Source organism: Palaemon carinicauda, chromosome 22 (assembly GCF_036898095.1).
Source record: "Palaemon carinicauda isolate YSFRI2023 chromosome 22, ASM3689809v2, whole genome shotgun sequence".
NCBI lineage: Eukaryota > Metazoa > Arthropoda > Malacostraca > Decapoda > Palaemonidae > Palaemon > Palaemon carinicauda.
In genome coordinates, this window is record NC_090746.1 from 88,080,469 (window position 1) to 88,104,340 (window position 23,872).

General features: G+C 43.8%; 1 protein-coding gene across 1 annotated transcript in view; it reads right to left on the bottom strand.

Moving 5' to 3' along the window:
* Positions 1-2,819: 2,819 nt before the first annotated feature.
* The window catches only part of LOC137616163 (cysteine-rich hydrophobic domain-containing protein 2), a 36,197-nt gene continuing 15,144 nt past the window's right edge, over positions 2,820-23,872 (bottom strand). The window contains exons 2-4 of the mRNA XM_068345825.1: positions 20,205-20,415; positions 4,905-5,021; positions 2,820-3,088 (exon numbers count right to left, since the gene is read on the bottom strand). Of these exons, the coding sequence (XP_068201926.1) occupies positions 3,038-3,088; positions 4,905-5,021; positions 20,205-20,415 (379 nt within the window). The 3' untranslated portion in view covers positions 2,820-3,037. The remainder of the gene's footprint in view (positions 3,089-4,904; positions 5,022-20,204; positions 20,416-23,872) is intronic.

The following is a 23,872-nucleotide window of genomic DNA, read 5'->3' on the forward strand; positions in this document are numbered from 1 at the left end:
CAAACATGGCATAACGTTTAGCGCATTGCAAAGTGCCAAACTAACCTACCCTTAGCTGCATGATTTGAAATTCACCAATTATCTTCTAATTTTTTGTATTCTAATCTTTTAATTACCATTTTTGCACAAGTTCATGTCGGTGGAATCTCTAAGTTTGAAGTTTGTATGTATGCAGCTTACTGTACACTAAATAATAAAGGTTTAAAAAGGAAAAGCACTCTTACTAAATCCTCTGAATTTCATTATACCCCTTCTCTTATCTATAATCTTCAAATAGGTGAAATATGCAACACTAGAGAGTAAAAAGCATCTATTACCTATATGAAAGTTCATCTCAGCATGATTTTGTTTTCACCTCAAGAATTTTTCCATCAACCTATGACTGCAGTTACTCTAGATGTAATTTACTGTACAAGTATTACAAACATATCACATACTGTACAGTATATTGATCATTTCATTTTCCCTTATTCAAGAAGCTGAACAAATACTACACAATTAGTTTTATCCAAGTCACTCGTCAAAGCTAGGACTCTTTGTAAACTACAGTCTGTAAGCACAATAACTAAAAAACCAAGCAAAACATCTATACTAACCAAACACGATACTTCCAATCATTAACATTATCTGCAATAAAATATCAACACTTCCCATCTCTTGAACTTTTCTATCCCAAATTCAACCAGAAACTTTTTATTTTGGAATGATTTAGAATCTATTAGTATTTTGATGTGCAGAATAAATCTAAATTCTAGAATTATTCCACACATTAAAATACTAATAGATGCAGCCCAGCAGTTCTTACTTACTTGAATATTTAATAATATAGCACACAAGACCTAAGACTAAAGGAGTCATTTTAATTCTCATTATTTGGTTCACAATACCTGATGAATTATTTGTTCTTGGGTATGAAGACCATACAGTATATTAATAATAGGCAGAAGTAGATATAAATTCACATTGCCTATTACATCACTTCAATAGCATTCAAAAGGTAAATGTTATTAGCACTTTGGATCTTTATGTATGTGCTTAAAGGACATACTTTACTAAGAAAAGTCCAAACAAAGATGAGACATTCTAGAAAAGAAAACAGGAAATGTACCAACACACTACATAATATCTTGTTAATTTGTAAAAAAACAAAAAGCAACAAATAACAAGTAGAATAGATGTATTCTCATATCGATGACAAATTAAGTGCTAGTGTTTAATTAAAGAGATTTTTATTCTGTTGTCATGAGGAGTCAATAATACATAATACCTTAAAGTATGTGTCAGATGATAGCTCAAAAATTAGCAATTCAAATCTAAGGATGCTTTATCCCAAAATACTTCTAAAATCTTTAATATTGTCTAATATTTTCTTGTTACATATTCGTTGCTGGTAAATAATGCTGCCAATTACAAATCCTGTGTCATACTAATTGCAACCAACATGTTCGTCAATAAACATATTTTCTTTATATTCCTGGCAATGAAATAAAAAAAAAACCTGTATTGCATCAAAAAGATGAGTTCCTGAAGTGGATTTATAGATAGTTTATGTTCTTTGACACTTGAGTAACCTTGTTAATGACATTCAGGAGCGCACATAGTAACATACAAATGCATCAAATGTGAGAAATGTTTAAAATAAAACAATTTCTCACCCAAAAAGGGGCAAGCTGTGCTAAGTGCAACAACATGCATCAGGTTAATGATAGGGTCAATGAAACTGACATAAATATGCAATGCACTTCAAGCCACTTGCTATGTATAAGAATACTCATAGGACCAAGCCAAATAACTTCTTCCACTTTACTTTGCAACAAGAATAGCACTAACTGACAACAGCAACTTAATGACAACCAAACTTTCAACTACTGTACTTGCAATACCAATTAAAGGAAGATAAGCTTACCCGTATCAAGTTAAAAACATCTGAGCTAGAAATTCTCCGAGAAAGCAAAGTTTGAATGAATATCAGAATACAGTATAATTAAAAGAAGATATCAAGGTGCAAATCTTTATAATTCATTACTTCTCAGCAATATTTCATAACCAACAATAAAATTTCTGCCTGCATGAAATTAATTCCACACATGACCACAACGAGTAATCACTGAAACTGTATACCTCAGAAAGAGCATAATGTGTTGTACTTACTAAATGTCATTGTTTTCTTAACTATGCCTAAGTAAGCACATACAGCACAGCATGAAACACAGACCCCTCACAAACATAAATAATGAAACAAACGAAAGGAAAGCCTCTGTTAACAGTTACAGTAAGAGAAAACAAGTACAAAATAGTGCCAAATGATTCACCAACACGAACTAAAAACAGTTACTAATGTGAATTTAAAAACTAACTTGATTACCTCTTACTCTGTAAGTGAAAAGAGTGGACATACACCAAATACCAAATTATACGAGTCTATTTATGCTTGTCTGGAGAAGTGTACAACATATCAAAGTATATGTAACTATCAATGAAACTGTCAGAAAACAAGATAAAGAATGTGCATAAGAATACACACATACCAAAGTCTCATGTGGTTTCACATACACAAATGCATGTGAACACAGATGCATTTATATTTAAATACAGTAGTTCAGATTACAGTCTCTTGTTTCATAAAAACCAAAACATAATGCAAAAGCCTTACTGTACATTCATATAATATGCCATATAAATTATATATATACAGTATATATATAATATATATATATATATACATATATATATATATATATATATATATATATATATATATATATATATATATATATATATATATATATATATATATACATATTATATAATATAGAACATCATAATTACATATTATGAATATCCAAAGAAAAAGAAAATACCAATATAAACACTACAGAAGAAGCGGTGTGTAAAAAGATGTCACTTCAACTTCTATCTTTAAATGAGATTGATACAGCATCAAACTCCACAGAACCAACGCTTCCATCACTTCCACCATCAGCCTTATTCCCGTAACTTCTAGGTAAAGCTCGAGGGATGAGGCACATCGGTTTTGTCAGTCGGGTCTTAAGATGTCCTTCTTGGGAATCACCTCAATCACAAGAACCTGGTTAAAATGTGAAAAGTCAACAAAATAAACATAATACTGTAAATGTAGGATATTTTTAAGCCAATATATTATTTCTTATTTGCACTCTCTATGGTATTTGAACAACAATGTCCCTAGTTGTAAAAGCAAAGAGTCCCACTTAAGACACTACCATGAGGCACATTACAGCCAAGGTTGAGATGTGCAGTATAAAATGCGTCTCTGAGTTTGGAATATTTTTCCACCTATAACATTACTAATAAAATTAGGAAGGTGTTCTCGGAAACTGTGATCCCCTTTTGTTCAAAACTTCTATGTAAAGTAAATGATTCTACAAGTGTGGATCGTTTTGTCTGCGAGCCAAATGTGCTACAAGTGTGGATCGTTTTGTCTGCGAGCCAAATGTGAAGTTGATAAAATGTTACTATGATGTAAACACCAATTCCACCTATAATTCACCATTTTTAAATATATATCAAACATAACTGGGTAGTCAAATTGGTCTGTAATTGCTCGAATTACTAGGATCCTTTCCTTGTTTAGCTATTGGTATTACTACTGTATGTTTTCATGCATTTGGAAATAGGTAGATGTTTGGTCCAAATATTTAGGGCTTAGCCAAAGGGACTAGATTTCGTAACATATCAAAATTTATATTATCCTTACTGTTAAATTACAAATTGATCATGCAAATTCCAACTCCTCTTCAGTAAATCTTTAATTGTAGTAGATATCTCTCACAGCATCAAAATTCAATGGAATTACCACTTCACTTCTTTTGATTGATTAAAAGTGGGTATATAAATCAATACTCCTTATACTTGCAATATTGCACCCAATAATATCTGAGATTTTTTGTGTATCATGAACTAGTGAACTATCATACCATAAATGCATGTCTGCTATTGGAACCATTAATTTTTTTTTATATTTCTGTAACGGCTTCTTCATTGAAGTATTTTCTGATGTACTTGACATATTTCTGGCACAAAATTATCCAGCCTTTTATTGCTTTGTTTCTAAATTTAGCAGAAATCTTATTAATGATAATATAGACCAAGATCTAGGAAATATGTGTGAAATGGGGTAATAAGCAAGATTTTGAAGAAAAATATCAATAAAATAAGGCTGTAGCCAACTAAGTGATTGAGATACTATTGATGAAGTAATGCAATGGCTAATTTTTGACACATTCTTAAATGTAGGCGGAAATCAATCTCTCCAGACCAGATTTTAGTGATACTCAGTCAATGGCAGAAAAGAAGCAGAAACAAAGAACTCACTTTCCAAACAAAAATACCTACTTCTACTCACCAACTTTCATCCCAGTCATCAACTCTACAATACATTCTGAACAAAATGAAGTGCAACTTTCTTTGTCTTTCATGCACTGTATTTATTTATCTTTTTAGCATGACTTCATGCACGTAAATACAATAAACTTCAAGTAGATATGCTTTAAAATGTATATTTGGGGTTTGGAAGGGATTAATTCTATTTAGAATATAATTATTTTTGTAAAAATTTATTCAAGTAGCGTTTAAATAAATCAGTGTTTACACGGTCCTCTGGAACTATTAAGTTCAATCTATGGGGTACCACTTCACTGTAAAATATAAACTTTATATACAAAAGATGTACAAATGTTTCACCAAAATTCATCAAAATCCACAAATGTCTAAATCATTTTCTTAACAATCTAGAAGAAGAAATTTCAACATACAATTATAACACGAATCATTTTAATAAACATACAAGCGTACGTTCATTTTTTTCTGAAACTTGTGTGTACTTACCTTGAGGAATTCTAAAAAGTTTGGCTTAGTATACTTACATATTCCATAAATGAAGAATTATCACATCTTTGTCTTGAGAGTCTCCAGTGTAAACCAAGCTTGTGATAAAGATTTGTGTTTTCAGCCTCTAGCGTCTTGTCAATTGCATTTCGTGTCTGAAGAGATAAAAAAACACGATTTTAGTAACATTGCTCAGCTACTGTAAATAAGTGTGGGTACTCTCACATTTATTTTGATCATGATACAAATGGAAGCTTAGCAAAGACATATTCAAGATGAAAAAAAATATTGCACCATAGTGTTTTGAAATGAATGCAAGAAATAAAAAATGAAACCTTAATACTGTCTAACATACAATCGTTTTTTCCATGTGCAGCTGTAGCTGTAAAATGAACAAAATATAATCACCTAAAATTGTTCAGTCCTCTAAACTTTAGCTTATTTTTTGGTATCACATAAATCCAAACTGAGAGATGGAAGCCTGTCCTAATACAACATCCAAGATGTTATGACAGAAATTCTCAAATATTGAATTCATTAAGATGTATAAATGTATAAAACTAGGGCAAGGCATAGATTTTTCAAGCTTAGTCTGTGAGAGGATTATGGTTCAATGAACGTACAAACTATTAAAAAAAAAAAAAAAAAAAAAAAAAAAAAATCCCTTATAAAAAGTAATAATTAGGAATGGATAAGCCAAAGTTGTGTATTGAAAAAAGATACAGTAATACCTCTCTTACAAGCATTTATCTTCTTTCAACATTATTAAGCGAGTCCGGGCTAAAACCAATTATAATACACTAAAGTATATGAAGTTTAATGTTCTAAGCTAGGCTATCCCAGCCATGCAAAACAGATTCAGTTAGAAAATTATTGTTTGTGAATATATTAACATAAATATGTTATTTTCATTAGTAAAATAAATTTTTGAATATACTTACCCGATAATCATGTAGCTGTCAACTCTGTTGCCGACAGAAATCTACGGTCGGGATACGCCAGCGATCGCTATACAGGTGGGGGTGAACACCACAGCGCCATCTGTGGTCAGGTACTCCAGTACTTCTTGTCAACACCACCTCAATTTTTTCCTCGGTCCACTGGTTCTCTATGGGGAGGAAGGGTGGGTCAATTAAATCATGATTATCGGGTAAGTATATTCAAAAATTTATTTTACTAATGAAAATAACATTTTTCAATATTAATCTTACCCGATAATCATGTAGCTGATTCACACCCAGGGTGGTGGGTGGAGACCAGCATACATGTTAACAAAGAAGTTAAGTATCCCGTATTTTATTTTATTAGTTATTCAAAAATAACATAAAATAAATAAGTACCTGGTAAGGAAGACGACTTGAACCATTACTCTGCCTTTATTAAGTACGTCTTCCTTACTGAGCGTAGCGGTCCTCTTAGGATGCTGAACGACTCTTAGGTGCTGAAGTATAAAGGGCTGCAACCCATACTAAAGGACCTCATCACAACCTTTAACCTCGGCGCTTCTCAAGAAAGAATTGACCACCCGCCAAATCAACAAGAATGTGGAAGGCTTCTTAGCCGACCGTACAACCCATAAAAAGTATTCAAGAGAAAGGTTAAAAAGGTTATGGGATTATGGGAATGTAGTGGCTGAGCCCCCGCCTACTACTGCATTCGTTGCTACGAATGGTCCCAGGGTGTAGCAGTTCTCGTAAAGAGACTGGACATCTTTGAGATAGAATGATGCGAACACTGACTTGCTTCTCCAATAGGTTGCATCCATAACACTCTGCAGAGAACGGTTCTGTTTGAGGGCCACTGAAGTAGCCACAGCTCTCACTTCATGTGTCCTTACCTTCAGCAAAGCCAGGTCTTCTTCCTTCAGATGAGAATGTGCTTCCCTAATCAGGAGCCTGAATAGGTAAGAAACTGAGTTCTTAGACCTTGGAAGAGAAGGCTTCCTGATAGCACACCATAAGGCTTCTGATTGTCCTCGTAAAGGTTATGACCTTTTTAGATAGTACCTAAGAGCTCTAACTGGGCAAAGTACTCTCTCCAGTTCGTCCCCCACCAAGTTGGACAGGCTTGGGATCTCGAACGACTTAGGCCAAGGACGTGAAGGAAGCTCGTTTTAGCAAAAAACCGAGCTGCAAGGAACATGTAGCCGTTTCAGATGTGAAAACTATGTTCCTGCTGAAGGCGTGGATCTCACTTACTCTTTTAGCTGTTGTCAAGCACACGAGGAAAAGAGTTTTTAATGTGAGGTCCTTAAAAGAGGCTGATTGGAGAGGTTCAAATCTTGATGACATAAGGAACCTTAGGACCACGTCTAGATTCCAGCCTGGAGTGGACAACCGACGTTCCTTTGAGGTCTCAAAAGACCTAAGGAGGTCCTGTAGATCTTTGTTGGTGGAAAGATCCAAGCCTCTGTGGCGGAAAACCGCTGCCAACATACTTCTGTAACCCTTAATCGTAGGAGCTGAAAGGGATCTTACGTTCCTTAGATGTAGCAGGAAGTCAGCAATCTGGGTTACAGTGGTACTGGATGAGGAAACTGCATTGGCCTTGTACCAGCTTCGGAAGACTTCCCCTTTAGACTGATAGACTCTGAGAGTGGATGTCCTCCTTGCTCTGGCAATCGCTCTGGCTGCCTCCTTCGAAAAGCCCCTAGCTCTTGAGAGTCTTTCGAAAGTCTGAAGGCAGTCAGACGAAGAGCGTGGAGGTTTGGATGTACCTTCTTTACGTGAGGTAGACGTAGAAGGTCCACTCCTAGAGGAAGAGTCCTGGGAATGTCGACCAGCCATTGCAGTACCTCTATGAACCATTCTCTCGCGGGCCAGAGCGGAGCCAATCAACGTCAGCCGTGTCCCTTTGCGAGAGGCGAACTTCTGAAGTACCCTGTTGACAATCTTGAACGGCGGGAATGCATACAGGTCGAGATGGGACCAATCCAGCAGAAAAGCATCCACGTGAACTGCTGCTGGGTCTGGAATCGGAGAACAATACAACGGGAGCCTCTAGGTTATCGAGGTAGCGAACAGATCTATGGTTGGCTGACCCCACAGGGCCCAAAGTCTGCTGCAAACATTCTTGTGAAGGGTCCACTCTGTGGGGATGACCTGACCCTTCCGGCTAAGGCGATCTACCATGACATTCATATCGCCCTGAATGAACCTCGTTACCAGCGTGAGCTTTCGATCTTTTAACCAGATGAGGAGGTCCCTTGCGATCTAGAACAACTTCCACGAATGAGTCCCTCCCTGCTTGGAGATGTAAGCCAAGGCTGTGGTGTTGTCAGAGTCCACCTCCACCACCTTGTTAAGCTGGAGGGACTTGAAGTTTATCAAGGCCAGATGAACCGCCAACAGCTCCTTGCAATAGATGTGAAGTGTCCTTAGCTCCTGATTCCATGTTCCCGAGCATTCCTGTCCGTCCAAAGTCGCACCCCAGCCCGTGTCTGATGCGTCAGAGAAGAGACGGCGGTCGGGTTTCTGAACAGCCAAAGGTAGACTTCCTTGAGAAGAAAGCTGTTCTTTCACCACGTGAGAGTAGACCTCCTCTCTTCGGAAACAGGAACTGAGATCGTCTCTAGCGTCATGTCCTTTATCCAGTGAGCCGCTAGATGATACTGAAGGGGGGGGAGGTGGCGTCTCCCTAACTCGATGAACAGGGCCAGCGATGAAAGTGTCCCTGTTAGACTCATCCACTACCTGACTGAGCATCGGTTCCTTCTCAGCATGCTCTGGATGCAATCTAGGGCTTAGTAGATCCTTGGGGCCGACGGAAAAGCCCGAAAAGCTCGACTCTGAAGATCCATACCCAGGTAGACAATGGTCTGGGATGGGACGAGCTGGGACTCCTCAAAATTGACCAGGAGGCCCAGTTCCTTGGTCAGATCCATAGTCCATCTGAGAATCTCCAGACAGCGACGACTTGTGGGAGCTCTTAAAAGCTAGTCGTCTGACGGAGCCGGACACAAGATCATGGTACTGCTGCACAGTCTGTGAACTGTCAACCATGGGGAAGCGAGGAAGTACCGCGACAACCCGAAGCTGTCTAGACTGTCTGGGTCGTACAGACAACTCCTTATCGGGTTGCTGAGGTTGCCGCACTGCGTCACAACAAGTCACTTCTGCTGGTTGTTGAACGTCTTCCCAGTGACACACTGACTCCGTAAACAAAAAATCCTCTAACAAGGACTAAGCTTGGACTGCATGTCTTGCAACAAAGCTCAAGGTCTATGGGAGCAGGTGTGGTAACAGACGGGGTTAGCGACTGAAGTGGAACCATTACCCTCCCTGGAAGCATGTTATGCTTAAATAAAAGTCCATAGGAGGCTAAGCAGCTAAAGGCTCCTCTCCAAATGACAGAGTCCTCAAGGGAATATCAGAAGGAGGGAGAATAGCACTTTCTCATCTACAGGAACCATATCCGAGAAAAGCTAAGTTCTCTCAGTGAGGGTTTCACTGGTGCAAAAGCAGCAGACTAGAAGGCAACGTTATGAAACTGCTTGACAGTCTAGTGAGTTGGCAACAACCAAAGATGTGTGACTGAGGAGCATGCGGTAAGGTATGCAGAGCATGCTGTATGTAGAGCATGCTGTAAGGTAAGCAGAGCATGTTGCATGGCGTGCGGCTCATGCTGCATGGGATGAGGCTCATGCTGCATGGGATGAGGCTCATGCTGCATGGTATGAGGCTCATGCTGCATGGGATGAGGCTCATGCTGCAAGGGATGAGGCTCATGCCGCATGCGTTGAGGAGGATGCCGCATAGTATGAGGCTCCTGCCTCATGGGTTGAGGCGGTTGCCGCATAGCATGAGGCTCCTGCCTCATGGTTTGAGGAGGATGCCGCATAGCATGAGGCTCCTCATAGCATGAGACTCCTGCCTCATGGGTTGAGGAGGATGCCGCATAGCAAGAGGCTCCTGCCTCATGGGTTGAGGAGGATGCCGCATAGCATGAGGCTGCCTCATGGGTAGAGGAGGTTGCCGCATAGCATGAGGCTCCTGCCTCATGGGTTGAGGAGGATGCCGCATAGCATGAGGCTCCTGCCTCATGGGTTGAGGAGGATGCCGCATAGCATGAGGCTCCTGCCTCATGGTTTGAGGAGGTAGCTGCGCAGAGAGAGGCTCATGCTGTGAAGAATGCGGTTGCTGCATGCGTTGAGGCGGCTGCCTCATAGCATGAGGTTCCTGCCTCAAGAGTTGCGTCTGCCTCAAGGGTTGAGGAGGTGGCTGCGCAGAGAGAGGCTCTTGCCTCAAGAGTTGAGGCTCTTGCCTCAAGAGTTGAGGTTCTTGCCTCAAGAGTTGAGGCTCTTGCCTCAAGAGTTGAGGCTCTTGCCTCAAGAGTTGAGGCTCTTGCCTCAAGAGTTGAGGTTCTTGCCTCAAGAGTTGAGGTTCTTGCCTCAAGAGTTGAGGTTCTTGCCTCAAGAGTTGAGGCTCTTGCCTCAAGAGTTGAGGTTCTTGCCTCAAGAGTTGAGGCTCTTGCCTCAAGAGTTGAGGTTCTTACCTCAAGAGTTGAGGTTCGTGCCTCAAGAGTTGAGGTTCTTGCCTCAAGAGTTGAGGCTCTTGCCTCAAGAGTTGAGGTTCTTGCCTCAAGAGTTGAGGCTCTTGCCTCAAGAGTTGAGGTTCTTGCCTCAAGAGTTGAGGCTCTTGCCTCAAGAGTTGAGGTTCTTGCCTCAAGAGTTGAGGCTCTTGCCTCAAGAATTGAGGCGGTTGCCGCATAGCATGAGGCTCCTGCCTCAAGGAAAGTGGAGGTTGCTGCATAGCGCTGGTACCTGGCAACTCCCAATGCGGCAGCTCACGCATGGAGGCAGGAGGAGCCTCAACATCATACGTCTGGCAGGGTGGACTGCGCAGAGGTGGAGGAGCGCTCGCAGGAGGAGGTGTGCTAACCTTCTCTGCCTAAAACTCCTGCATCAACACCGCAAGCTGAGACTGCATTGTCTGCAGCATAGACCACTAGAGTTTAAGAAAGACAACAACAAACGGAGCTACTGTCCGTTGAGACTGAGGGTCTAAAACAGCTGGTGCGGCAACAGACGGAGTTACTGCCTGTTGCGATACCACCTTGCCTCTCTGGGAGGTGTGCAGTTGTCGTACTGCAGCAAGTCCGAACTGACCCAGTGCTAATGGCACCACCTAGGAGTTGGACTTGCGCGGAAGGGACCGACTTGCACTTAAAAGCTGCAAGATTTGGTCCATGGTTTCTGCGAGAAACCTCTTCCGCAGACGAGGAATAAAAGGGCTCTCTCGTCTTTGTGTGGGTGGGGTGATCACGTCGGCAACGTGTGTAGATACACCCGAAACCACGGAGGGAAACGTCTGTTCGTCGATCAAGGCCTGATGAACCCATAAGTCCTTCGACATTACTTCTCCCCTGGGCTTGGGAGCTTGTAAGAGGTCCCAGACTAGGCGAACAACTGGCACGAACAGACGAACCCTCGAACGCAACACTGAAACACTTTGCGCTTATCACTTTATCACTTTTGATTTTCTGTTTGCACTTATTTCACTGAACTCGAAACTTTAAGTGGTTTGTACCTGAAACACGCAATTCTATCCTTCATTAAAAGTTAGTAATTGCGAAAACAGTATTACAATGTAACAGAAAAACATAATGAAAGATAAATAATTCAGTGGCTGGAAAAGAGACTAAACACTAGATCAAATAAACTACGTTTAAAATCTCTCACCGCATAAAGCCTGAGAACAAGAATAAAACTCTAGAAACGTTTACCTTCTTCCCCTAAAGAGACTAGGGAGAAGAGCAAAAACGATAACAACGTTACCCGCTTGAACGAAACGTTTATCCTCCTCTCTCTCCCTCCGTCTCTATCTCTCTCTCTCTCTCTCTTGACTTAGGACCTGAGAGATGAGCCCAATTATATATATCGTTAAAACATATTATTGTTAAAGGAAAAAAAACTGAAAGATTTCCCAAATAAAAAGTTCCTTTATTAGAGTTAAAACCATTTAAGCTAAGAAAGAATGAACAAAACGCTAGAATCGGTTTACTCTTACTGCAACGTGACACCGTGAATACTCTCTCTCTATCGTAACGATAGAGCGCAAGTTGAACGTTCTGAACGTCAACAACTGCAGAGACAAAACAAAACGTTAGTTCAACTTTGAAAACAGTACGAGACTATCAAAGAAATTCTTTCAAAAACATTAAAATAGCATAATATGTTAACAGGTAAAAACGAAATGACGGGCTCAATGTTAATTAACTTCGGTTCCAAGAAAAGACCGCCTACTATTAGGAAAGGTCGAATATAAACAAATATAAAAATTAATTTTAATAAGTTTATAATAAAAGGAAGTTAATCGAAGAGGCCTATAAAAGGCGGAGAGATATAAAATAAATCTATAACTTTTGTTAAGCAAAATTAAGAAAGAGAGTCTATACTCTCTTCGACACCAACACTTCCGTCTAAGGGAAGGGTCGGCCATTTAAAAGTGAAAGAGAGTTCATACTCTCTTCGTCACCATAATTAAATCAAATTAATTCCAAAAGCTAGCTAAGCTAATGATAAAACTTCCTGAATAGCGAAAGCTAAACTCTAGAGCAAATACATCACCCAATCGTGAGCAATAACTCCAGAATCAACAGCGTATCCATGTAGGTCTAGCCGGAGGCACGACAGAGGAAAAATTGAGGTGGTGTTGACAAGAAGTACTGGAGTACCTGACCACAGATGGCGCTGTGGTGTTCACCCCCACCTGTATAGCGATCGCTGGCGTATCCCGACCGTAGATTTCTGTCGGCAACAGAGTTGACAGCTACATGATTATCGGGTAAGATTAATATTGAAAAATACAGCATTAAGCTATAAATATATATCACAAAAATATAATAGAACATTTGGGTCGAAGAGACTCTTTAGCTATGGTAAGCAGCTCTTCTAGGAGAAGGACACTCCAAAATCAAACCATTGTCTCTAGTCTTGGGTAGTACCATAGCCTCTGTACCATGGTCTACCACTGTCTTAGGTTAGAGTTCTCTTGCTTAAGGGTACACTCGGCCACACTATTCTATCTTATATCTCTTCTTCTTGTTTTATTAAAGTTTTTATAGTCTATATAGGAGATACTTATTCTACTGTTACTCTTCTTAAAATATTTAATTTTTCCTTGTTTCCTTTCCTCACTAGGCTATTTTCCCTGTAGGAGCCCTAGGCTTATAGCATCCTGCTTTTCCAACTAGGGTTGTAGCTTAGCAAATAATGATGATGATAAAGTTAATGAACTGGTGTATTTTAGTAACTCAATTTGGTTTTAAATCAGTCCATAACTTGTGACAAATCTTATATGAACCAGAGTAAAGTAGCACTAAAATTATATTCAAGAATTCTATAACTTGAAATCAGTAAACTTACACAACCACCACACATGTTCAGTTTAATACTGGCTAGACTGATAGATTAATTATAAATTATGCAGCATTATAACTGCAGTGGTTATACTATTCCATTAAAAATGTATTTCCATCAAAATCATAAAAAGGCCAATGAACCTACAGGTATGCCGTAATATATAAAAATGACCAATTCAAAGATAATTTGTATTTTCCCTAACTAATACAAACCTGCAATTATTTATGTGGATATACTTTCGGTGGAGCTGAAAGGCAGCCATTAGATTTAAATTGCGAGGTAGCAACCCTCCCTAACCCCTTGAGTGGGTAGGTAGGGGGTGGCTGGGGGGTACCCAGTCGCCTATATATACTCTCATAGCTGTGAGCTACGTCACTTTTGATTGCAGGCAAGACTTACTTGGGGATAAGTGATGGCGGGCCAATCTATATCAATAACTACAGGTTTGTATTATTTAGGGGAAAAATACAAATTATCTCCAAATCTGTCATTTGTTCCCATACTAACTAAACTTTCGTAATTTATGTGGATGACCCACTCTTAGGAGGATGGAAGTCCTAATTCTGGCATGGACAATGACCCAGGCTTACCTTGTACAGTATATGACTGTGGTCTAGGGAAAACCTTGACACCTCACTAAAAATACAGTGAGTATGATAGCAGCCTGAGCAATCCAGTTATCATGAGAGATATCATATTAACGTCTTATGGAAGTATATTCCGAGTTTATAAATAGGAAATAAACAAAGAGTTTCCCATTGCCTACTTCACGGGAAGCAACTGGGACATGGACAGTATATCAAATTTATGACTATACTGTACTAGTTTACACTAGGGAAGTGATAATTACCAACAGAGGTTGAGGCCAGCTTGTAGAGGGACCCATGGCACAGTACCCCAAGGGAGGGGAAGAGGAAGAAAGGAAAATTGCCAGACAATCCCTCACTCATCCGAGTCTTAACCAGGGTAACCAATGCCCTCAACCATCTGTTACTTATCCAAAAAGGAACCCGAGGTATTCTTAAGCCTCATGTTGAGCATCCACCACAGGACCGATATTTAACGAATCACACGTCCTGTGGATCATGTCTTTTAAATAGTGGGCTGTGAATGTATTCTGACGTTTCCACCCGCCTGCTCGTAATACCTGCAACACGGAAAAGTTATGTTTGAATGCCAGGGATGTACTGATGCCCCTGACATCATAGGCTCTAGGTCTTCGAGCTGGGGGAAGATAGGGATTTAGAGCTTTCAATCACTTGGTGTAACCAAGATGAAATGATATTCTTTGTGATCCTCCTCTTAACTCTTCCAGAGCTAGCAAAAAGCGTGTTATTCGGGGCCGTGTTGTTGCAGCGTGTTCAAGATATCTCAAACGCCTCACAGGGCACAGTAACAATTGATCTATGTCATTTGTTACAGGACGGAGACTCATAATCTGAAAGAGCCCAAATCTATGGTCTAGTACCCCCATATTTTGAGTCTTTGCAATAAACTCAGGGACTAAGTTGAGTGTCACTTCCCCCCATCCCCTTGAATGGGCGACGTCATACAAGAGGCCATGTAGTTCACTGACTCTCTTTGCTAAGGCTAAAGCAAGCAGGAACGCCATTTTCAAAGTGAGATTTCAGTCAGTTGCATGGCATAATGGTTCGTAAGAAGGTCCTCTTAGTGATCTCAAAACGAGAACCACATTTAAGGGAGGAGGCCTGATCTCTGACTGAAGGCAAGTGATCTTATAACTCCGTAAGAGTAAAGAAAGCTCCAACGAAGAGGAAATATCCACTCCTTTAAGCTTAAAGGCGAGGCTCAAGGCTGAGTGATATCCTTTCAACGGCGAGACTGAAAGGAGCTTTTCCTCACATTATACAAGCAACTCCGCTATTACGGGGATAGTGGCATCAAGAGGAGAGATATTCCTTCCACAACACCAACCACTAAAGATCGTCCATTTCAACTGGTACACTGAGGCTGAGGACTTACGCAAGTATCTGGGCATTCTCTTAGCAACTTGTTGTGAAAAGCCTCTCTGAGAGAGGAGATGCCAGATAGTCTCCAGGCATGAAGTCGAAGCGACTGCATAGTTTTATGAAAGATGTTTGCGTGTGGTTGTTTGAGTAAATCTGGCCATGAAGGGAGTTCTCTCGGTAGATTTTCTAGTAATTGCAGGAAGTCCGGGAACCGCTCTGCAATCTTCTCATCAGACAGAATGGGGGAAAGGCGTATACGTTGATGTTGTCCCACCATTGTTAAAAGGCATCATGCCATAGAGCTTGACGGGCCGGGACTGGAGAACAGTACAGTGGAAGCTTGCTGTTCAGAGATGATGCGAAGAGGTCTACTGTCGGGGAACCCCACGAAGTCGGGATTTTATTGGCTATCAGAGGATTCAAAGAATATTCAGAGCCTACTATCTGACTCGGTCTGCTCAAATTGTCCACAAGCACATTCCTCTTGCCTGGAATGAAGTGAGCCGATAGGGACACCGAATGTTCTTCTGATCATCTGAGAATTTCTACTACAAGATGGCTTAGGGGTTGTGAAATGGTACCACCTTATTTCTTCATGTAAGCCACTACTGTGGACCCCAAGCCACGAAGCAGCCTGCATGGCGTACTTCACGTCTCTCTATGTTTAGGAGCTTAACTGCCTAGAGGGAGGCTCTCAAAGCGGAGAGAGTTTGAGTCAGAGACTCCAACAAATGGTCGAGGGACATGGTGGAATGTAGTTTTCCCTCGACCTCATGGTACTTCCTTTGTAGCACATCAGGAAGTGGCAAAGATTGCAAGGAGGAACCTGTCCTCAAGGAACTAGAAGTTCCGGCTATCTGAGCGATAACTTTTCTTTAGACCAGAACCGGACAGCACTGCTCTTAGGGGGCTTTTGGGTTTCAAAGATCTCATTGAGAACCAACTCCTTCCCTTCCTGGGTGATGGTAGACAGCCTACTGATGGCCCTCATGCAAAAGAGGACCTGCCAAAAGGTGTGCTCCAACTCTCTCCTCTCTTGTTCTGAGTGAAAGTTTGGACTAGCTGCCCTCGGAAGATTTTTGTCATCCGTATCCAACGGATCGTCTACCTCCAGGCTCACATCCAGAACTTGGGGTAGATTAGGGTCGTCAACTGGGTTGCTTGAGGGATCTACCACAGGAAACATCCTGTCCGCCTCTGCCAAACGGGCTTCCCTTGCCTTGGTGTTCTTAGTTTTGGACTTGGTGTCCTTAGATTCCCTTCGTGCAGGGAAGTGTTCTTCCAAGATGTTGGAAGGAGGCCCTTGTAAGGGTTTGGGGACACCAGCTGCCAAAGCCTTGGAAGGAGGCCCTTGCAAGGGTTTGGGGACATCAGATGCCAAAGCTTTAGCTACAGGAGCCGAAGGCTCTTCCTCTGCTGAAGGTATGCAAATCGGACATTGGTCCGGAGGCATGACCTCAATTCTTTGAGGGTCGAAGGGGTGCACAGAAATCTCCCTGGGTGAGCCAATGTCCCTACTCGTCCTAGGATGGATGAGATCAGTGTGCGGTGGAGTTACTCCTCTCATCCTCCTTTTCTGCCGCTTTGTCAAAGTCTCCCTCATCTTCTCTGGAGTAAAGAAAGGTTTTTAAGAGAAGGATCAGTGGCTGGAGGCACCTTGGCACTAGATCGAGATGGGGAGAATTGTCATGCCTTGACTGACAAAGATCTCCTTCTAGTGTCAGAACTCTTATGGGACGAACTTGAATCGGACTTTAAGGTAATCCGAGGAGTAGCCCTGATTGGAGCAGTCGGGAGCTGTGGCGGTGGAGGAGCCACACCCAAGGACTTCTGCAAGGTAATTAGGAAATGACTGACACATAAAGGGAGCTCAACACCCTTTGAGAGGTCCTGGGTTTCCCTAGAGAATCCAGGAGGAGGAGAGCGTCGTCTATGAGGAAACCTAAAAGGAGCCCGAGTCGACGTAGGAGAGAGCCTCTGTGCTCCTTCATCAAGCAAAGAGGATGGTCCGGGCTAATAGGCACATTGGCATACCTATTAGGAGGCTCCCTAAACCCTTCTGGGAACGGTATAGGCCTGCCACTAGAGGTGGTAGAAGTCGGAGGCAGAGGTGTTAGGACCACACTTACTAGTGGTTCTGATATCCCTACTCGTGAATCACTCAGGGAAATTGCCGATTTGCGCTTGAAATCACGGGATTCACGCGCGAAATCGCAGGTTTTTGAGACAATGGGCGCGATTCACGAGTAGAAGTGCTCTTCACACGAGCACTAGGAGGAGTATTGAACAATATAAGCCTTGAGCATTCCTGTTGTTTCAGAAGGCCGCCTACACTAGACGTAGTCGGCATTGAGGGCCTCTGAGTAAGGGCAACCTTAAGCGTTAGTGAGTGCGTCACGGAGGAACATGCTGGTGAGCGTTGCGTAAGTGAACGCTTCGCTAAAGCACCCCATGCAGCAAGGGGCACTGGGGGTAGTTTAGCTGGACGCCTGTCTGTAGGATGTTCCATCTCAAGAACAGGTTCGGTCGGAGTTCGTTTGGGAGAAGGACGAGTTGAGGAGTGATGTGCGGATGGACTGCGCGTGCGCTTACCTCTTCCTCTTGACTAGGAACGTCTAGATTGAGATCGTGAATGCTAGGTTCGCGATCGAGAGCGTTTAGCCCATGATCATGAATGGCGTGAACGTCTCGCGTACCTAGCTTGCAAACATGAGGGTTGGCCTCGTAATCGTGAACGTCGTCCTCGTAAACGGGAACTTCACCCTCGCGAGCGTGAGCGTCGTCCTCGTGATCTAGATCGACGCAATCTAGAACGCGAGCGTCCAGACCTGGATTTAAACTGGGTTTCTCGTGATTGTGATGACTGCAATCGCGAGACTTTCCTCATATAGAGAAATGCCTCCTAGGAGCAAGTACACCTTCTGGATGAAGAGTGTTGAGATCGCAATGATCTACAATCGCTGTGATGATCTTCGGATTGTCACGAACGACGATCAGAAGACGAGTCTCCTGAAGGACGAGGATATAGAGGGTCTCGTTCTCGTGCGGCGCTGGTAGAAGGAGCGCTGGTCTCATAAAGATCATCTCTTCCAGCTGACATATTCCTATGGGGAGAAACATAAGGCTGAGGGTCAAGAGAAGACGATGTCCCAGGATGGCGATTAGGACCGTCGTCAGCAGGAGGCTGTTGGAGGGATGAACGCGAGCGATCGCTTCGTCCACACGTGAAACGTCCAGGAGAGGGCGACAGGTGGACTTCGCAGACCTCCAAAGCACAGGATGTTGAGGAGGGCTCTGGAGTGGGATCCTTCCTGGCACTACGCTGGAGTCGAAGTAGCTCTTCCTTCGTAGAGGGTGCAGAAACCCCTCGAGACGGCCATGACTGCAACACTTCTGCAAGAGAGAAAGGCTCCCCGGGCAGCTGGAGGTAATGTTACTCCTCTAGGGGAAGCAACTACCCGCCCCCCCCCAAGCACCCCGAGGTTGCCAAAGAGTTATCCGGTCTGCAATCCTGCTCATCACCCCCATGAGGAAAGAGAGAGAGAAGGAGCTTTAGAAAGAGGTTTGGGGGTGCGAGATGAAGAACGCGCTTTCCCCGCCCCTAAGGGAGAAAGATCGCTCTTCGCCATTTTCTTCCTGCCCCGTTCAAACTTCTCCCATTGGGAGGCGGGCCACTCCCAACACTCTTCACAGGACCAGCCTTGCTCGCAGCGATGCCCTCTACAAGAGGGACACAAAGAATGCGGGTCGGTATCCATCGATGACATAGGAGTACCGCACGCTCCCAGGAAATGTCCACATGAGGGTGATCTGAAGAAGCACAAGCACACCTGTAAAGAGAAAGCAAAAAATTAAAAAAGTCCAATGACAGCCTTTGGAGGAGAGAGAGGAGGCATTCGCTCTCTACAAGCCAAAAGAAAAAAAGTGACGTAGCTCACAGCTGCGAGAGTATATACAGGCAGCTGGGTATCCTCCAGCCACCTCCTGCTTACTCACTCAAGTGTTGCCACCTCGCACTTTTAGTCTAATGGCTACCTTCCAGCTTCGCCAAAAGATAATCCACATAAATAACAAAAGGTTTGTTAGTATGGGAACAACTGACCATATATGAACTTGTACACTGTTCTCTACCTTATTAAGGTGCTGGACTCCCCACATAATCTTTCACATTACAACAAGCATGATTATACTCCCAATTATATATCTACTGTATATGGAAAATCATTATTTGCATGTCACATATTCACAATATTCTTTGTTGTAATACTAGGAAGTCGAGGATTATGGATCCTGCATGCTTCTGGGATTCTTGTGCACCTCAATTTCAAAATAGTTGGAAAATAACTTCCCAATCCCTCAAATACAACCTTCAAACAAGGTAACCATTGTGTAACTTATGAGAACTAAAGAGAATGTAAAAAAAGAAAAAAAAATGCTTAAGTATGAAAACATCTAGGTACAAAAGCTTAAAAATTTATAAAATTTTAATTGGTTCTAAAGGAGAGGTAATGATTACATCATAGAAAACCCACAGAAGTCACAGGATAATTCACATGCCTGTGATTTTACTTCCTTTAGAATTATCTTTGGCCTGATTCCTGGTGATATGATTACCTAAGCCATTTAATAACACCCCTCTAAATTTTGGCACTACAATACTTTTATTCGTTATGTATTAAAGGTGTATTACACGGCACAACAGGTGATTAAAGAAATAAGAGAAAATTGTATTTATGCACATACACTTACCACAAATGATGACTGATAGAGTGCTGTCAAGATGAAAAACAAGTATACGGTATGATCAAACCGAGTCCCATCAATGCATAAACCCACACAAACTGAATTCATACAAATTGCTGAGACATGATCCAATATATTCACCAGCAACACCTTACACCCTCAATGGCTATTTCAAATGGCCTAGACACTTTCACAACTAAGCATTGAAACTTTATGCTAGACACACTGTGTGAAGACATAATTGCTACGGATACAGTACTCACTCTTTTACTGAGACATATAACTGGCCATAAAGAGCAACCACATGTACACAGGCAAAAACAGCATCCACAGAGTAACCACTGGGCTGACACTGGCAGAGTTTTCCTTAAGACTGTGTTTACACGGCCTACAGACCCTATGAATTCCTCGGGTGCTAATCTTCCAGTTAGTGCACCAGGGAAGTCCCTTGAGAATCTGTTGCTGAGGCCAAACCTGAAGAAAAAAAAAAATCAGAATAATGAATATAAAACTACTTCATAACAATCAACATCATGTTCCTTTCAAAAAGACCCTTGCTTTTGATTAAAATAAATTGAATGATAAAAATTAGATTTGCTTGTATTAGCAATTTATGCTACTTACCTCTATTTAACAAAAAATTTAATTAATATCTTTCTAATGATGTCAACATTTATCATTCCAAATTCCACTAAAATATTTCACTTAAAATACACTACAGTTCTACAAAAGTAATTTACATGCAAATATGACACTGGTGGTTTTATTTTTGCCTTCTAACACAGCCTCACGGCTACAGCCTCTTGACCAGGGACAGGCAGTAATTGGCACAGCAAAGTTGTTCCGTAACCGAAATACAAACCACGCTATTTACATAGGATATTACTTTCGGCGTAGCTGAAATGACGAGCCATTAGATTTTAACGAGGGTTAAACTACCCCCGCGCTAGTTAGCACGGGGGTAGGGGAGGGGTAGCTAGCTACCCCTCCCCCCCAACACACTGGTGAGCTGCTTCACTTCACTTTTGGCTCGGACGATGAGCAGACGTGTCTGTCTCGTCCTCGCATTGTTGACAGCCTTAATCTGTTTTTTCTTTTTCTTACAGTTTTGTGTGTTTGAAGTTGGCCTTTTCTTCCTATTATGCGGAAGTGCCCTGGACCGCCCCTGTGGAACATTCATGTCGGCGGTGGATACAGACCCTCACACCCTTTGCCCGCAGTGTCGAGGTCAACGGTGTGAAAGAGATAATAATTGTGCGCACTTCTAAAGTACATGCGCGCCCGCGAGTCGACTCCTGAGCCCGCCCACGAGCGTTCGCCCTCGAGCACATCAGCGCCCCCTGGCCCTGCACCCCAGTTGGCAACTTCTCTCCGCGCTACTGCGCGCCATCCTACACGTCAGCGATCTCCTACGCGCCCGCGCGATTCTTCGCCTGTGCGCAAACGCTCGCCAACGCGCCCACGCGTCTGATCGCCACAGGTCACCGACTCGCCCACGCGCTAACTCGCCTGTGCGCAGTCGGTCGCCTACTCGCCCCACGCGTCATCGTTCACCAACGCGCCATTGCTCGCCAGCGCTCGCCAGCACGCCATCGCTCGCCTACTCGCCCCACGCGTCATCGTTCACCAACGCGCCATTGCTCGCCAACGCGCCATTGCTCGCTAACGCGCCATTGCTCGCCAGCGCGCCATCGCTCGCCAACGCGCCATCGCTCGCCAACGCGCTTACACTCGCCTATGCACTACCGATCGCCTACGCGCCATCGCTCTCCTGATCGCCCCCGGGCACTCGCGCGCAACCTCACCTGTGTATCCACACACACCTTCGCCTGCGCGCCCTCTCACCCACGCCCTCATCTCCGCGTGCCAGCGCACCTGCGCGACCCAGCGGTTTTGCCATCGCGCCAGCGCCAGCGCGACCCCCAACGCGATTCCCGCCGGGTTTCGCAGCGCGCCCAACCTTGCGAGTTGCAGGGGACGCGTGGTTCCAGATCATCCTCGCGATCGCCATCTTGTAAGCACCGAGCACACGTCCAGGAGCAGGAAGATTCATCGGAGAGGTCCAGGCAACATTCTTCTTCCCTTTCTTCATTTCAGGCAGGCCCAGTAGTATCCACTCCTAAGGATCAGCCGATTCCCTTCCTTCCAGCACGAATCGCTGACACTGCGTCAGTCAGCCACCAGCCTTGGTTTAATTTCCTGATGAAAGCGGTCGTGCAGGCTATGAAGCCAGCCCTCGCGGATCTGGGACTAAAACCAACGGCTCCCTCGCCCCCGCTGAAGAGAAGGAGAGGAGTGGATTTCGCAGTAACTTCTCCCAGGGTTAAGCTGGCTCCCAAGAGGTCCATCGGGAAAGCCCCTTCCCCTTTGCAGGCGCTTTCTCCTTCTCCTGCGGACGAAGCTTTCCCGTCCTCAGGAGAATCCAGCGAGGTAAGGCACTCTCCCACGGCACCAATGGGAGGAACCACACCTCAAGGGAGAGAAACGTCTCGCGTAGGAGGGACCTTCCAGACCTCTTTGCTAGAGTCCTGTATCCCTCCCAGGAGGGAGCCCAAGGACTCAAAGACGATGCCCAAGTCATCTTCGAGGATTCGTCCAGAGCCAACCATTCCCCGGGAGGATGTCCGCGTGTCCCCCCAAGAAGAGCCAATGGGGACAGGAGACTTAGCTGCCAGTCCACAAGGAGGAGAGCAGCGCAAGTCAGAGCATGCCTTCTGGCAGGTCCTTAATCTAATGAAGCAACTCAATAGTTTTAAGGACCCCAAGACCAGCCCTCGCGAAGGCAAGGATAAGGTCTTGGACCAAGTTTATGGTATTCAGAAGCCCCCAAAGGCCAGTGCAGCCCTGCCATGGTCCCAGGGGGTGAAAAGTGCCAGGGACAAGGTCGAGGGCCAGCTTTCCGAGCTCACCTCCTCCAGCCGTTCTTCTGCCGGGAACAAGCTCCTCCCACCTCTTCGCGTTCAGCAGAGGAGGTACTTCGAGATCATGGAGGAGTCTTGTTTAGCTCTTCCCCTCCACCACTCTGTGGAAGAGCTCACCAAGGGTCTCTCTCTAGAGAAACTCAATGCCCGGCAGGTGACATTCTCAGCGTTGGATATCCTAAGCCAAGAGAAAGTCGCTAAGTGTGCCATGCAGGCCACTTCGTGGCTGGATGTCTGGCTGGGGTCTCTGGGCATCCTATTGTACTCTGAGGACTTGTCCAAGGAGAGCAATAGGAAGGCCCTGGAGACCTTCCTCCTCTCAGGCACGCGCACCATCGAGTTCTTGGCTCACCAGGTCACTAACCTGTGGGCTAACTCGATTCTAAAGCGATGTGATGTGGTGACTGAGAGGTTCCACCCGAAGGTCCCCGCTGTGGATGTCAGCAAGCTCAGACATTCCTCCATCCTTGGAGGAAACCTGTTTGAGCCCAAGGATATAGAACGGACAGCTGAGAGGTAGAGGAAGACGAGTCACGATTCGCTCCTCCAGAAGGCCCTTACATCTCGGCCCTACAAACCTCCAGCTCCTCAACAGCAACAGCAGCCTAGCAAGACACCGAAGCAGGCTCCGGCAGCTAAGACCAAGGTGTCTAAACAGCAGCCCTTTCCTGTCAAAGACAAGAAGGGCGGAAAGTCCTCCAGGGGAGGCAGAAATCCTAGAAGGAGCGGCCGAGGCCGCAAACGCTAGGATTGGCAATCCCCCTGCGTGTCCACTTGTAGGGGGATGCCTGCAAAGTTGCATGCACAGGTGGCAGCAACACGGGGCCGATTCCTGGACGGTCTCTGTGATCGGACAAGGATATCGCGTCCCGTTCATAACATCTCAACCTCTCCTGACAGCAAATCCAGTGTCGTTGAGCTCCTATGCCATGGGATCGGCAAAGGGGCTAGCCCTTCGGGCAGAAGTCGAGACCATGCTCAAGAAGGATGCTCTCCAAGAGGTCGTAGAC